This window comes from Bactrocera oleae, chromosome 4, assembly GCF_042242935.1.
Source record: "Bactrocera oleae isolate idBacOlea1 chromosome 4, idBacOlea1, whole genome shotgun sequence".
NCBI lineage: Eukaryota > Metazoa > Arthropoda > Insecta > Diptera > Tephritidae > Bactrocera > Bactrocera oleae.
Window position 1 is genome coordinate 48,808,186 of NC_091538.1, and position 15,683 is coordinate 48,823,868.

The following is a 15,683-nucleotide window of genomic DNA, read 5'->3' on the forward strand; positions in this document are numbered from 1 at the left end:
CTCCACACAACCAGTTGGCTCTGCTCATTCGAACAACAAAGACAACCGAAGCTGACAGCTAATTACCGGATTAGTTAAAAATTCCTGAGCAAAACGCGAAAGTGAATAGAGCATAATAAAGAAGTGAATTGTTTTGTTGGATAGTAATATAAACATTAAAAAACAAAAAACAAAATATTTCTGAAATTCAGATCTCGCAATATGCAATCCCAAATCGAACTGGTTGAAATAAGTTTGAGTGCACCAAATTCACCCAATACACCCAATACATCCAGTACACCGGATAAGCGTTTCGAACAGGCCACCGATGCAATTTTGAATTACGTCCTCGGCGACACGGTGCGGGAGCGTGATGAGGATGATGCCGGTGTGGAAGAGTCCGTGAAGAGACGCAATCAAACCAGCACTGCTTGGGCACCGAAGCTTGAGGATGATGGAAAGCCACATGTACGTTATTTTGCCGTTGGACCAAGCACATATCAGATACGCTGTCCGCTCTGCAAGCAGCGTGCCGACAGTGAAACGGTGCAAATGAGGGGCATTTTGGGTCATCTCAGCTGTTTGCTTTCCACATTGTCCTGGTGCGTTTTGAAAGTGAAAAATTGAGAATTTATGTTTTGAAATTTAAATTTTATTTTATTAAAATTTAATTATATGTTTATTCCACAGCTGTTTTCCAATATTCTCGCTGTCATTTGTCTATCTTTGCCTGCAGAGTCGCTTGAAGAGCAAACGGATGTTCTGCAATAGATGCGGCGGCCATCTGGGCTTTTACTGGCGGCCAACTTGAGCAAGAAGTTTTGGTTTTTGTACTTTTAAAACATATTTAAGTAAGGCTTCTAATTGTCTCGGTCTAGCTTTTGCAAATAAGTGTATGAATTTGTATCGAATAATATAGATGTATATAGTATATATCTTAATAACTTTAAAAAATAAAATAACTATTTATTTATTTTGCAATTATCATATTGTATATCTTTTTTTCTTAAAGAATATGCATTTTTGAATTGAATTTCAGTTTTTTAAGTTTGTGAATTGATTTTTACTGTCTATTTCACTTTGCATATAAACAGTTCTACATATATACTCGTACATATATACACATGCATATTCGCGTATAGGATCACGTTGTCAGAGGTCTATTTTTATGTGGCAATGAGACTAGCGAAGAGTAAGTAATTCGCCGTAGGCAACAAACAAACAAAAAGAGCAAAATAATATTTCGAATTTCGCAAATTTTATCCAACTGAATCGGATCGTAACGGTATCCAAATAAATTAATTTACTCTTACACAAAATCTACATGAATATTTTTGTAAACCAAATGAGGAGCTGTATCAAAATTGTGAATTCGTTGGCAGCCTAATGTTAGTTATTGCCAGGAAGCTTGATATTTTGCTCGTTAGAAGTTTCGGAAAACCGGAATCGTTTTACAAATTCGTGACGTTTATTAATTAGGTAAATTCTGTCTACCAGGAACTGCTGTGTTTGCGCATCTAGTGACCACGGAGAATTCATTATTTAGAGAAGTGAAAATCTTAATAACTTATTTATGTGAAACCGATTTTTTTCAGGACCTTTAAGTTTTTGTGATTCGTGAAAATATTTCGAATTGTCCGAAAGCATTATTTCTTGTTCGGATAGTCTGGAGAGATATCACTCACCTTGAAACTGAACAATTTTAGCTAAGCTAATTATTTTTTTTGTGAAATTTCATTAAGATATCTTTCATATTGTCTGTATAAAGTCAGTCAGAGCGACGAAGTATATGGTTCCGAAAGACTTTGTTTTCAATAAAAAATAGCGATCATCGACGCGTACAATTCGGCCCGTTTTTTTTCGATCTCCCTATGTTAATGTGTGACGGCCTACTGAGAAATAGAAGAAATGGGTGCTCTGTATAAGAAATCTTTTCAAGCAACCTTTCTAACGAATGATGTTAGAAGTCCCAAATGGACTATTAAAATAACTACAAAGTATTTAAATACGGAAAATTTAGTTGAAAGTTGCCATCAAAGATGTCAGGCTATAACAGACAACTCAGCAGATTGGCCAGTATTAAGTTAAAATTATAATTATAAAATTTTCCTCAATAAACGTTATCTATAGTTTGGAAAACAGAAGCGTTATTTTTTGAACACACTGTATATCTATGTTGAATAGCTAATCTAATTGTAAGCGTTTAAAGAATAAGAAAATAACTGAGTCAGTTTAGGCGTCTGAAAAAATTATTTTAAAGAAAGCTAGTTCTTCCGCAGTTTATACCTATGCCATAGAAGCATTTGGTTTGCTATTTATTTAGACTTCTTGTCTTAAAATGAAATATATTCTAAAACTTATTGTCAAGCTAGAAAAATAATAACATAACATAAACAAAAAATCTGTGATTTTGTAGTATCACAGAACGAAGAGTTGATCACTGAAACATTTTCAATGTAGTGGGTGGTGTTTGCCAGGTAAGTAAATAAAGTATGAAATAATAATATCACTTACATATGTATGTTCTGATTTGATTGAGCACACAACTGTTGCTGCTGTGCCCAGATGTTCAGCCCAGACGCTGCCAACGGTCTTCCGCATTCGCCGAAAGCGTCACAGTATCAAAGTGTGGCAAAGCCAGAGCAATCGTATCGAAAACCTCAAAAACTTTTAATTGTAGAGAGCGAACGGTTGCCTTCATATATACATACATACCTATACAAGTATTTGCTTGTTGATCCCATATATAATCCCACAATTTTTATACTCCCCTGAATTAGTTTGAGTGGGCACAACCGAAAAGGCAGCCAGAGCAACAACAAACAGAGCTAAAATGGCAACAACTACAGCAACAATGACAGCGACAACGCCAACGATGCCAACAGCAAGAGCATCAGCATTAGCTGGCAATAGCGGCGATTAAAAATTCTATGTATTGTCAGTTGATCGTTTTGCTTTGACGGCATTTGCAGCGAAATTCGAAATGTGTGTCTGGTGCTAGCGCTCGCCAAACGTGTTGTGAGCTGCTAAAAAAAAATATTATTGAAATAAAGCAAAAAGTGTTAGAAATATTAGCCAAAATTTAAAATAAAAGAAGAAATTTCCGAGAACTCGCTTACGCCTTAGACTAGCGCTGTTTCGCAAAACAGCTGTCAAAGATGACAACCACACCGTCGACTGTCATTGTGACAATTGACAGTAACGATGGCGATCTGGAGGATGTGATGCCGGTGCTGCCTTCAAATGTTGGACATTTACTAGAAGAGCCTGTTGAGATACAATGTCCGGCCTGTGGCACGAAATGCTTGACCAGTGTAGAGCGGCAAGCAGTGACGTTTCTACAGAAATGTGTTGCTGTGATTAATTTTTGTCTTTGTTGGTAAGCCAGAGAGGAGCGAGAGAGTAGAAAATTGTACACAATCATATAACATAATCGTTTGTTGGTTCAGTAAATCGAAAGGTGCTTAGTGTTCATTTTCACTGTTAGCTGGACTGTGAGTTTAAATCCTGACCTTGTATTTTACCTCTTTCCGTGTTATATCCCACAAACCAATTGTCGAAGACAACTTCTAAAAAATAGTTTATGTAGATAGCAAGCTTCTTATAGAATGCATAAATAATTTTTTTATGGTCTAATTAGTAAAAATCCTTTTCTTAGGTGGTTAATACATCATCCATAACTATTCATCGAAAAATAACATTATATTCCATTTCCACAATTTTCAACTTTAGTTATTTTTCTCAGCGGTTCCTTTTTATATTTTTCGACGGCCCTAAATAGGTAATTTTAATCGACATTGGCTTTATGTATAGAGACACTTCAAAAGGTACTAAACCAGGAGGTAAGGGAGTATTTTTTCATAAAAATGTTTATAATGTCAAGTAATGCTGACTAGTGTTGCCTTTAATACATGGGTTTTCACTAGATCAGTGAACCAGCTGGGTATACTGATGTCTAAATATTCTTATAAAATGTAGGCCCACTGATTTTAAAATCCGACGATTTCGGAGGTGGCCATTTATTTTAAATGATTCATACGTCTATTAAATCACCTTCTGGTGTATCTCACCAGTTTACAAATCAATTTATTTTGAGGGTAAAATTTTTGGGGTATGATTAGTAAGATCACACTTGACTACGCTGAAACACCTTATTTGTTAATAACTCTATGATAATCAAGCTAAGTTCGGATGTAACCGAACATTTTATACTCTCGCAAAGTCAAATGGTATACTCGTTTGAGATTTCTTTGTGGATTGACTGATATTTTCGGTAGAAGGTCAACTATAGGCACTGTGGTCCACATATTTAGTACCTAGGGGCTCGAACAGTTTTGGTTCAATTTAGATCATTTTTGGTCACCAGGTGGTATACTTTAAATGTATTATTCACGCAACGTATTATTTTACGCCGATATAATCATTGTCGCTTGATTTGCATAGTGGAAAGTGAAAGAATCAGATGGAATTTAAAATGGTGTTATATGGGAAATAGGCGTGGTTGTAGTCCAATTTCGTCCATTTTCGCACTATGACATAGAAATATGAAAAGAATCGGACTAAAACCACGCCTATTTCCCATATAACATCATTTTCAATTCCATCTGATTCTTTCACTTTCCACTATGCATATCAAGCAATAATGATTATATCGGGGTAAAACTTTGCGTGAATAATACGTTTAAAGTTTGCCACCTTGTGACCAAAAATTGTCTAAATCGAACCAAAACTGTTCAAGCCCCTAAGTACTAAATATGTGGACCCCAGTGCCTATAGTTGACCTTCTACCAAAAATATCAATCAATCCACAAATAAATCTCAAACGAGTATACCATTTGATTTTGCGAGAGTATAAAATGTTCGGTTACATACGAACTGAGTCTTCCTTACTTGTTTTTTCTTAAGAAAGATTAAAAACAACATTTTCCATCCCATAAAAATTAATTTTAATACAGACTTATGATTGATTAATAAATTTTAATTTCTGCACTTCTCATGAACAATAAAATTCTTTAAATTAGTTTAGCAGTGTTTCCTAGTATGCACAGGTAATTTAAGTGTAGGTTTGAAATTGTGTTACTATTCTGAAATGTAAACTTAAGTACTTCCAGACTAGTCTTTAAATATATCTTATTAATATGCATGACAGCCGAGAAAAGCAGCAATGAAAGTATTTACGTAATAACGAATAATAATGCCCTCTCAATTTAGTAGTGTTTATAACCAATTACGACTTACAAATGAAGGCACAGACAAATACAAAAAATAAGTAAAATATGTACAGTATTGCCCCTTTCAACTGAAACATGCTTACATACTTGTATAAATGAGCAGTTGAAATGAGCATAGAAAATTAATGTTACCTGCCTCTTATAACTGAAATCTCATCGATTATTAATCGCTATAATGAAATTTCATAAAATTAGCAGGTCTTTGGATATATCTCCTATTAACAAGTCGCTCCATTAAACGAAGTTTACGATAATTGATATTTGCCATTAAACTTGTATTATTAATGCAAAATTTAAAATATTTTGTATCGATCAGCCAATTGTTTGCTGCTAAATTTGGTGACAATATGTGGTCTTTGAACAGAAAAAGTATTGCAATATTGAAAACCACACGTCTAAAACAAACATCGGTTAGCTTAACAAATGAAATAGGTTTAGTGATACCAGGACCGCAGCGGAACATCTCCATTCTCAAAATATTAATTATCCTATCTTCTCATCTGTTTTCATGGCTGCTATGGATGTATTTTTAATGATTTCTTCTTTTTTAGTCTTCTTACAAAATATATTAGTTATTTACTGGTAAAGACTACTTGTAAAATTTCCATAGTGAGTTTCTGCTGTTACAATAACAACAAACTCAAGCGGTTTTACTCAATACTATATGTGTTTTTTGTTGTCGAGTTTTCATTTTCAAAAACTATTGTTTTTTTTTTTTTGAAAGGAATAGTGGTAGATAACACAGCTCACAGCAGATTTGCACACTGAAAAAATTTCTATAATTTACAATTTATTCTAGTCGCTTACATACTCTCTGGGGAAACATCTCACCCTCGTGTTAACAAATTTATTATTGGGTCCGATTTTTAAAATCGCATATCTTCGAATTTCGAATAAATCTAAAACTCTTTAATATATTTACATTAAGTACATGAATATTTATGTTTTTGAAAATTTCCAAACCGACCTAAGCCACTCAGCGGAGAATTTATGGGATTTGTACAATTTTCCAAATGCTTTCATAAACTTGTTTGCGTGGTATCTCCATTGTTTACAATATTTACGCTCCAATTATTATGCAAAATTTATGATTTTATAAATTTACATATATTTATGAGTATGTATCTATTTGCGTTTATTTACATTTATATGCACTGAAGCAATCCCATACGCTGGAGTGGTCGTCATGACGTCAATCATTATTGCAGCGAGTGTGGCTGTTACATTGGCCGTTACATAACCTTGAGCTGGTACAAACGACAGTTGTTCAAGATGCAGCACTCGGATGTGGTGTTAGAAAACAGGTGGCAACGTTTTTGCAAAGTCGAAAAAGAGGCGCTTGATAATACAATACTAGCGAAGCAGCAACCGAAGGAGCTGATGAAATTGAGGACGACGAAGACGGACGAAGAGAGTGATTGAAGAAGAGACTTTTAAGCATAAAATGCTAGATATGGATATAATTTTTTATTTTATTTTTTTTTTTTTTGTAAGTTTATTGTATTTAAATAAATATTTATATTCAGAAAATTGGTCAAGTGGTTATTTTGAAGAAATTTTATAAAAAAAACTTTCCTAAACTAAAACTAAATTATTAATTTAATAAAATTAATATTAATTAAAAAAATGACAATAATTTAGAGGAAAACAGTAATTATTATTTTGATCTATTTTACTTTTAAAATTTACCATATTATGTTACCTATAATTAAGTTTTTATTTGAATATGTACCTGGTTCCATCGAAGCTTTTTAACTAATATTGGAATAAAATTATATTTTTCCGAGCAGCCCGCCAACCTCACCTGCCAGGATCATTTTGACAAGATCTTGAGAAATCAACTGCGAAATTCACTTATACTGGTATTGCTCAGACTAAGGATTTTCTACTTAAACTACAATTTCAACCGATTTAGCATGTTTAAAATGTTCTTGATGGTCAGGGTAATTCCTGTTGAATAAGGGTCAATGCTCGTGGTAGCTAACTGCAAATATCTACCCAAGTTCTGCCACAGTCAACAGCAGCATTGAATGGAATTACTTAAATGCCCCTTTGGCATATCCATCACCCATATTCATTAAAATCCAGGTAGGTACCCAATATATTTCTTGATTCGAAATTCTTCAATTGGAAGCAATTATTTTCCTTCGATTTTCGGAGAGTCCCTCAGGTCCAATTTACAGCTAACCACTTCGCTTTAAGTCTTCGATAAGATCATTGATCCGCTTAAAAGTCTGTTTGATCTTAACATTCTGTTGTAATTTGCTTATTATTTATAACTTTCACATATGGTCTATCTTCTCTTATTGTTGGTATTATCTTTTATCTTATTCAACATGTAAAAGAACATACGAGTTTGAGGTCAACTCAGAAAGCATTACATACATATGGTAAGTACATTTGAATGCGGGGACATATCGTTCAAAATTAAGCAAAAGGCAGCCTTCTACCATAAGCTGCCAGACCACTGCAGTATATTTCCGCCGCGTTGCTAGCCTCTAATGCATCAGTCAAATTCAGAGTTAGCATCTACGTGGACAGCCAACCAACAATAAAGGCTATAACCTTGTTTTTCAAATCGGACAGAAGTGTCTTGGAAAGCAGGGCAGCAGTGGAGAGTGTCGGTAGAAACAAGCGACTTCACTTCTACTGGCTGCCAGGTCACAAATCCATCGAGAGCTGAGAGATGAGATAGTGGACGAGATTACCTAGAGTAGTGGACGGCTGTCACCTGAAAACGTAATCGACATTGGTATGCTTATGTATTCTCTTTACGATGATCTGGACAAGACCATGGCAAGGGAGATGAAAACGCGATGTAGCGATCTACATGGCTGTAAAACTGCAAAAGTTATGTATAAAACGGTAGATCGGAAATATACAAAGTTCCTACTGGCACTCGATAGAAAGGACTGTAGAGGCATGATTGGAATACTTACTGGTTGCAGTTTGGTGACGGTAAACGCTTAGAGAATGGGTTTGTTAAATCGAGAAGACTGCAGCAAATGTCAAGAGCAAGGCAGCAGGGAAATAAATAAAATCTTTTGTGCCCTTGTCCCGCTCCGGTGAGGCAACGCATCAAGCATTTGGGCTGCGTCCTAAAGGGTGACTACACTTCATGGACCAACTGGCGGCACTCCATCTGGATCAAAACTGGTCTATGCATGGCTTATTAGCTTACCAGACTAACCTAACTTTTAGTAACCTCGTAGGGGGGGAAATACTTCTCACTGAGTTTGTTTTAGATATTTCAAATAGCTTTTGAAACATGTCAAAAATTTGTTGATAAATATTATACTTTTTCATTATTCAGTGTTATTTTTATTGATCTAAACTAAAAACCTAAACAAACCATTTGTTTATGCCCATACGCATATGATTACGTAACAGGTGGAGCGTGCAGCTATATTTTTATTTTTGCTTTTAAGCATCCACAACTAAAAACATACATGCATCATTTGCTAAGTATGCGTGATTTTTCGCACGTTTTTCTCACCCCAGTGGTTCGCACGAAAGCGTATGGGAAAACTAAAAACACCAAATGATAAATTACTCACGCTGAGCGGCAATGATGACATCACACTATGCTACATTGCAAAGAACTTGATAAATTTTATTTTAAGTGGAGCAAAACGAGATCGCAGAGAGATGAGAATTTTGCGAACAATAGACGAGATTGTTTGGTGAAAATTGTAAAAATAACAATTCGAGTCATTAGAGATAAGTGATTATTCTCACCAGAAGCTATACTCTCACGGCTCTCTTGCTGATCAGTGACCATTAAAAATTGCCATAAACTGCGCTTATTAATGCATGTCGCCCACCAACGCACGGTTTCAGCGGTCAGCAGCCACCAGTTCACTGCCACCACCTCAACGCGCAACAACACAACCGTTATAGAAACTATACATTTTCTAGAAAGAAAAAAATATATAATTTATCGAACAAATTTTGAAAGATCAACTTTCTTAACTAGCATGGAAACCACTGTTCCAGAAGCCCCACAGCTGGTGAAGGTCAAACTGATACCGGCTCATACGTTGGAGGAGCGCAAGCGACACATTGTGGCCAATGTGGTATTGGAGGGTCGTACCTCCGTAGTGCCTTACATGGATGACGCCGTCAGCATCGGTAAAGTGACACAAACACAATTGCTCGGGGCCACAGCAGTGCCGAAGAGTAGCCACAGGCGTTTGCGCTTCTACTCCGTGGGTCCGCGTACATATCACACCAAATGTCCACTGTGTCAGCAGCACGGCGATGCGGCTGTGATGCGTGCGGCGGGCTTAAAGGATGCCACCTGTTGTTTGTCAACATTGTCGTGGTGAGTAAATATTTCGAGTTATTTATTTAAACCCACTTGAAGACATTTTTGTTCAAAATAATGTTTATCTTTCTTAATTTTGTGCGATTAAATTTAAGATATACGAGTATGTATATAACCACTCTGTATAAACCATTAATATCATATCTTTAATTTTGTCAACAATTAAAATAAGAAGAAACATTAACTTCGGTTGCGCCGCCATTCTCAAATATAAGAGTTTTCTTAAAAGAATTTGATTTTTTCTAATTAATTTATTTCTGCGCCAAATTTTGTGAACATACCTTGTCAAATAAAAAAGTTTCCCATACAAGGACTTAAGTGCGATCGGTCAGTTGTATCGCAGCTATATGCTGTAGTTGTCCGATATCGGCAGTTCTGACAAATGATCAGCTTCTTGGGGTGAAAAGGTAGCATTGTTCACTAGGAAACACGAAAGTGCAGAAGATTGTGCAGTCATTATTAAATGGTACCAGGCTAACAATCGGATATAAGGCAAGCTCCTTGGAAATAATTTTAAATAGGAAGCTTTCACGGAAACTAAACTTAAACGCTAGGCTAAGGAAGGCAGCTACACCACTTTACACCTGTAAAATAATGGTGGGGCCCAAATGGGGACTTACGGCTCGGGTAACTCATTGGTTCTACACACCAGTTATAAGGCTGATTATGACAGACGGTATATTGGTATGATAGCTAATAATGAAAGAACACGGTAAGGCGTATGGAAAGCGTATAAAGAGCAGCTAGTAGATTCATCAGTGGAGCTCTTAGAACAACACCAAGTCAGGCACTAAACGTAATTTTTCATTTACTACCAACAGATATGTTTTGCAAGCAAATGGTAGTGAATTCAGCTATAAGGCTGAGGGAATATTAGTCGCCTGTAATAAGGGGCATTCTAAGATACTTAATAAGTTCCATTTAAACAGTTTTAAAATTTGCAAAATTTTTATTACAAAATAGACTCATATTTTCGTTTTTCAGTTTTTTCTGTTTTAAATTGACACAGATATATAAATATGAAAATGACGAGCTGCTAGCATTTCAAACACGTTTTTTTTATTTTTATTAAATATATAATAGCTATTATCTGCTTTAAACAAATTTTGCTGATTATTTTTGTTTTAAAATTCCAAAAATAATATATTATTAACTACAATTTTTGTAGAGCAGAAAAACGACTTTAAAATAAAGTTAAATGAGTTTAACATATTAATAAATTAGTTTAATCCTTCTCATATAAAAAAAAAAAAAAACTATAAACAAAACACAAAATTATATGTTTAAATATTTAAAATCCTTGGTTATTTTATTTTTTCTACATTTTATTTTATTATTAATATTTGTTTTTATTTAAAATTCTTTAATTCCATTTGTAATTAATTTTAATAAAATTGATTCAGTATAAAAGTTATAAAAAAATAATAATGAAAGTTTCCGGTTTTTGTGTTAAAATCTGTATAAAACATTAATACAATTACAATTTTTTATCTTTAAATTTTCTCCATTTGTAGCTTTTTCCCGATCTTCTGGCTCTGCTGCGTTTGCACCTGGTGCGGCTGTAATCGTGAGTGGACCACGAAAGGTATTTACTGCAGCAAATGTGGCGGCAAATTGGGCATACAACAAAGGCCGAAATGAGTGTCGCAATAGAAAAATAAAGAACACAATTAAAAACAAATAAAAAATAATTAAAAAAAAAATAAATAAAATAGTAATAAAAAAATAAATAAAAAACGAACAAGTGAACTCGGAATTAGTGCAATATTACCCAAATAACAAAGCAAATAACGAAAGTGACAAAGTGAAGTAATAATAAAAATACTAATGTGTAAAATAAACACTTTCACCCTGAATTTAAGTTTAGCTGAGTAAAAGTGCAATAATAAATATGCATTTGTTAATAGTGCGCGCTCTCGAAAATACCTTTTAAATCAAAAATTCTAAAAATTGTTTTTTGAAACTTATACTTTAGTTTGTAAACACTAAAAACTTTTAATAAACAAGTGGTTTGATCTTCTGACAGTCTTTCGATCGACCATATCTTTTTCGCACTCTGAGCACCTCTATTACGTGCTCTGAGATTCTAGATGTGGGTGGTAGCGTGAAAACTTTCGCTCTCTTCACTCAAATATTACAAATATACTAGTTTTTATAGTTCTCCCTCACTCACCTGCTTATTCTCTCGCGCGCTCGCCTACTACCCAGCGTCCACTGTTGACCGCATCTCAGCTACTTGTTAGCCGTTTGACTTTAGTACGTTTCTTTTATTGCCGGACGTGTAATCATTGCGCTCGAATAAACAATTATTTTTTCTACATTTTTCGCGAGTAATCAAATTTATATTAGAAAATACGAAAGTGAGTGCGTTGTGTTTTTGGCGTATAATTAAATATAACGATTAAAACATGATGTCGGAATCCAACTCCACGCCAACTACACCCGCGATCGAAGACAGCAACAACACACCTGCCGCGGCGGATAAAAATGCCAAGAAGCCTTTGTCTGAGAAGGAGCTGAAGGAGCAGCAGATTTATAATAATTTCGCCACACCACTCATTGGCACTTACCTCAATTTGCCACAGGATTCGGTAATGTTAAAATGTCCTGCTTGCGGCATTGTTGAAATGTCACAAGTCGAAAATGATATGAAATGGTGGGCGACGGAGATCAATCGCTTCGTCGGCTGTTTGTGGGTGTAAGTGTTGCATTTATTCATTAAAAATATTACTAAGTATAAATTAGTGAGTGTTGTTGTAGTACGGATTTTAAAAATTAAGTTTTATGGACAAATGTTAGCTGGTGCCAAACTAAGATTGTATGGCTCATTAATTCGAAATTTTGGTTGGTTAACATTACAAGGCGGATGTCTAAGAACTCTCTCTGCATTTTGTGGTTCCTAAAGTTTGCTATGGCAATACCAGTCAGGCGATATCTAAAAGGTATGCTATCTCTACCTCAATGAAATGCAAACTATATGCTACTTATGTGTCGCTGTGGTGGACTAAGTGTATGCCTTTGTTAGCGTATCATGTACCCATGAACAAAAAGGAGGCATAGAAATTTGTTTTAATGTTTTGCTTTACGAAGCTGCGGCATTTTGCGTATATATTGTTTTTTTTCTAACAAACTATCGATTCTTTATGTCAAAACTTATATAGAACGGCCATAGTTGAAAAGCTCTTTACCACTTTATTGAGCTGGCAAAGATTGGTGATTTTTCATGGATTTTAAGTTGTCTAATACAATGGTAAATTTTTCAGATCGCACCAGTATAGCAAATAGCATTCATGCACACTGACCCATCAAACTAAAGTTCTTGTATAGCAAATTTTTCTTTTTGACAAGGAATCATCATAAAATTTAGCATCTATGGCATTGGTACCATGTCCAGATCGGACAGCTAAAGCAAACTGACCGATCACAATTAAGTTCTTGTAAGGAAACTTTTTTATTTGTGTAGGGTATTGCAGCCTCGTGCAACCGAATTTAACGATTTTCTTGTTATACCCTGAACAGGGTATATTAAGTTTGTAACGATTTTTGTAATATTCAAAAGTCAGAGACACTAAAAAGTACATACCATATATAAGTAAATTATCGGCGTGACGAGCTGGGTTGATTTAGCCATATCCATCTGTCTGTCCAATAGCCCGTCCGTCTTTCCGTCTGTCTGTATATATGCGAACTATTCCCTCAGTTTTTGAGATATTGATTTGAAATTTTGCATCCATCCATTTCTCATTACGAAGCTGCTCATTTGCCGGAATGGTCGATGTTGGACCTCTATAGCATATAGGAATGTAAGGGATCTTTTGTATTATAGGTAAGGTATTATATCTTTGGTTCAACTGAAGTTAACGTTTCTTTGTGTTACAAGTTGCAAAAAAAGGATTTATTTTTATGTTTTAATTTAATTATATTCAAGATTAGAAAAATTATTATTTATTTGGACTTGATATCAAATAAATGTTGTTTTTTTAAATTTTTTTATTAATTTTAATTTTATCTAGAAAAAATAATAAAAATTTAAGATACTAAATTTAAAAATTATTAGTTATAACATGTATTTGCTATTACTAGTGTTACCAGCTATTGTGATTTTATTATCCCTACACTTTACTTCTAGCACATTTTGTTGCTGCTGCTGCATGGACTACTTTATACCATGTAAACAAACGGATCGCAATCATTATTGCAAGAATTGCGGTTGCTACTTTGGACGCGCTATGAAGCACTCAGCAATCAAACCTAAAAAGCTGGTCGCCAAGTCATGAGGTGGCTGTCACCCACACACAATTATTTGGAAAACACATACTCGTACATATTCCTTTACTGCCAAGGAGGCCGATTAACGAAAAACTCAAAACAAAAACAAGAAGTAATAATAAGAATAATAAAATTAATAAATATGTTTGCTTTCCACTTTTTGTCTTCACGAAAACGCTAGATAAAGCAAAGAAAATATACACATACACAATTAAATAAAAATATTTTTGTAAATATGTATGAATATATATGCATATAATTAAAAATATATAGCATAAAATCGTAACTAAGCGCACATATTTACATTTCTATGTATATTTTTTTTGTAAGAAATTTATATATACTTTTAATTTTTTTTTTACATAAAGCTTTCATAAATGCATACATGAATTCTAGAGATGTATTGTATTTGCATGTGTAATTTAATAAATAATAAAGAGTTTGATATTTTAAGTTAAATTTTCAACAAAGTGTTTCTTTTATTTTATTTTTCTTTCCCCATATCCGTAAAATTTTTAAATGTTCCAGAGAAAGGTGAACTAATTAGTGCTCACCATATGTAGGCTATGTAATGTATGCAAAGATGCATTTGCATATGTAAAATGGATTTTGTATTTTTCTCACTTTCTCAATTTATTTGTTTTTGAATTCTTAACATTTTGCAGTGTAAAATTTTATTTGGTATATCGCCTTAAATTTGAATTTAGGTCAAGAGCGCGCACTTTGTAAATTTTCTACGTTTTCTTCGAATCTTGAGTATAAATTGTGTCAAACATTTTATTTATTTTTCGACAAGCTCATTATTTTCGAATAAATGTGTCTCATTCGATTTTATTTATTCTTCTGTGAGCCATTTTTAATTACAAGTTAAGAAGAAAAATATAAATTTTCTCGATTTAACACTATCGAGTAAATGTATCATGATTCATGAATCTAACAGTTCAATGACAAATCTCCTCTTTTATAAATATCGTGCGGTAGAACACCAGAAATTATGATCAATTCGATTTACTACAATATTTTGCTTCGTGTCCAAGCTACTTATAATAATAAATAACTCAAATGAGATAAATGTGATATAAATTATACTTAATATATTGGGTATGTGAGTAAAAAGTCAACTATATCGGAAATAAATATTTTAGAGAGATGAGGTTAAGACTAGGGTCTAAATCAATTTAATTCATACTCGGCGCTAAATCACATTTATTTTATGAAAAAATATCCACTTAATTTCATTAAAACATCAAACATACGAGTATTGATCGACAACGGTTTAAAGTCAGCTGGGAACTCGGAAATCGCTGTTTTGCGGCTAGGGGAAGGTTCAGACTGATTGCATTTATTTTTGGCATTACACAAGTCTACTGAAAAACATGCTTTTAAGCAATTTTATGAAGATTACTCACACTTTGATTGACATATTCAAAAAAATGTCATATGTAGTATATGGGAGTTGTGGTAGTTCAGGACATTGTCGGCATTCAACTATAGTATAAATACAATATTATATGTTTACTTAATTTTGCTAAGATATCTCATATACTTATTATATATAAGGTTGAAAGACAACCGGAAGTTTCAAAATCTTATATTAGGCATATAGGATATAAGGGTAGTTGGCCCATTTTTTTCTCTCTTAGCCATTACCACATATTATTAACAGAAAAATATGACATACCTCACATACTATCAATTATATATAAGGATTAAAATCAATCTTGATATTATTGTAGTTATCTGGAGCTAGGGCAAGTCTTCGCGCAATTTACATACAGGCAGGATTCACACCGAATTTCAGTAATATATCTCTCAGATTGAACGGAATTTCGTTAAAAAGTTAGCAATAGGCATTGGGGTCAACGTAGTCGATATCA

The 15,683-nt window shown here is 34.0% G+C and overlaps 4 protein-coding genes across 4 annotated transcripts; all 4 read left to right on the forward strand.

The window, feature by feature from the left end:
- Positions 1-968, forward strand: LOC106624982 (uncharacterized). Its single transcript, XM_014244777.3, has 2 exons — positions 1-581; positions 670-968. The coding sequence occupies exons 1-2, from the start codon at positions 202-204 to the stop codon at positions 788-790; spliced, it is 501 nt and encodes a 166-aa protein (XP_014100252.2). The 5' UTR covers positions 1-201; the 3' UTR covers positions 791-968.
- Positions 969-2,903: 1,935 nt separating this feature from the next.
- Positions 2,904-6,740, forward strand: LOC106624983 (uncharacterized). The gene is made up of 2 exons (XM_014244778.3): positions 2,904-3,358; positions 6,371-6,740. Exons 1-2 carry the CDS (start codon positions 3,138-3,140, stop codon positions 6,630-6,632), a joined length of 483 nt encoding a protein of 160 aa, XP_014100253.2. The 5' UTR covers positions 2,904-3,137; the 3' UTR covers positions 6,633-6,740.
- Positions 6,741-9,053: 2,313 nt separating this feature from the next.
- LOC106624981 (uncharacterized) lies at positions 9,054-11,249 on the forward strand. Its single transcript, XM_070108285.1, has 2 exons — positions 9,054-9,534; positions 11,052-11,249. The coding sequence occupies exons 1-2, from the start codon at positions 9,188-9,190 to the stop codon at positions 11,176-11,178; spliced, it is 474 nt and encodes a 157-aa protein (XP_069964386.1). The 5' UTR covers positions 9,054-9,187; the 3' UTR covers positions 11,179-11,249.
- Positions 11,250-11,402: 153 nt separating this feature from the next.
- On the forward strand, positions 11,403-14,265 carry LOC106626166 (uncharacterized). Its single transcript, XM_036364885.2, has 2 exons — positions 11,403-12,235; positions 13,667-14,265. Exons 1-2 carry the CDS (start codon positions 11,946-11,948, stop codon positions 13,812-13,814), a joined length of 438 nt encoding a protein of 145 aa, XP_036220778.2. The 5' UTR covers positions 11,403-11,945; the 3' UTR covers positions 13,815-14,265.
- The last annotated feature ends 1,418 nt before the right edge of the window (positions 14,266-15,683 follow it).